The sequence below is a fragment of the Pseudochaenichthys georgianus genome, chromosome 16 (genome assembly GCF_902827115.2).
Source record: "Pseudochaenichthys georgianus chromosome 16, fPseGeo1.2, whole genome shotgun sequence".
NCBI classification, from domain to species: domain Eukaryota; kingdom Metazoa; phylum Chordata; class Actinopteri; order Perciformes; family Channichthyidae; genus Pseudochaenichthys; species Pseudochaenichthys georgianus.
Genome location: NC_047518.2, coordinates 20209078 through 20210148, shown reverse-complemented (window position 1 = coordinate 20210148; position 1071 = coordinate 20209078). Strand labels below are relative to the sequence as shown.

At 47.0% G+C, this 1071-nt stretch overlaps 1 protein-coding gene across 1 annotated transcript in view; it reads left to right on the top strand.

Annotated features, from left to right (window-relative positions):
* Positions 1–642: 642 nt before the first annotated feature.
* The window catches only part of LOC117460384 (A disintegrin and metalloproteinase with thrombospondin motifs 16), an 83029-nt gene continuing 82600 nt past the window's right edge, over positions 643–1071 (top strand). Inside the window, exons 1-2 of the mRNA XM_034101764.1 lie at positions 643–732; positions 886–976. Coding sequence (XP_033957655.1) covers positions 643–732; positions 886–976 — 181 coding nt within the window. The remainder of the gene's footprint in view (positions 733–885; positions 977–1071) is intronic.

Genomic DNA, 1071 nt, shown 5'->3' with positions numbered 1-1071 from the left:
ACGTCCTCCTGCAACGAGAGAGATGGACACAAACCCCATCTCTCAGCACAGGTGTCAAATGTGATTGGCTACAGGCTGTACTTACCACACCCCCACCCCCACACCCACACACCCCTCCTCAAAACACACACCGTGTACTCAGCGTGCTCACTTGGCAGGCTCTCCCGGGGGGAACACATTGGAACTCAGTGCGACTTTCATAGAAGTGTGCTATTACCAAGACGAGCCTATTTAAGCTTTAATCACATGATTTCACTGGGAGTCAAAATGGTCTTTGGTGGTCGCTGGTTAGGGAGAGAAAACGAGAGAGGGAAGCAGAGTGAGCGTGTGTGTTAAAGGGAGAGGGGTAGATAGACTTTGGATACTGCTCGGACTGTCTGAGGGAAGAAAAAAAATGACTTGCCGGGAGAGAGGACGTGAGTTTAAGCTCCATGTGCTGCATCGGAATACTGCGCTTGGAAATGAATGGAAACCAATGTGGCACAAGTGAAGAAATCTGCATCTGAAACTCGTTGGTGCCTCATTCAGGAGAATTTCTGCAGAGCTGCTGCGTCTGCTGTTGGATTTCTTTATTGAAACTCATTTTCAACTGCTGGCAAGTGGCCGTCTGATTTATCATTTTTTGCGTAAAGGTGCGCAAAGATGGCTTTCCTGCGGATTTGTGCAGTGTGGAGAACCTGTGTGCGCCCCTCGCTCGTTTTCCATCTCTTCTGCTTTTTCACTCTGAGCAAAGTAAGTCCGTTGTATATTATCTCAGCTGCGCTTGTAGGCACATGCATGAGCAGCTCATCAAGTTGTCAACACTTGACAGAGAGCTTCGTACATTTTCCATGATATTTTGCGGTGTACACAGACCAAATCTTATTTACATTTCCGTCTTTACAGAGCGTGATTTTGACAAATGGTGCTGACAAGGTTGAATCTCCTCAAGAAGCGTCTGCCCTGCTCCTCTCTCTCAATTTACCTCAACATACAGGTAAGTTGGACAAAACGTCTTGATGATTTCATTTGTGTTTCTGTGACTGTGAAGTTCTGTTGTTAGTGCGGGAGTGCTGTTTGATCCTCTGGTTC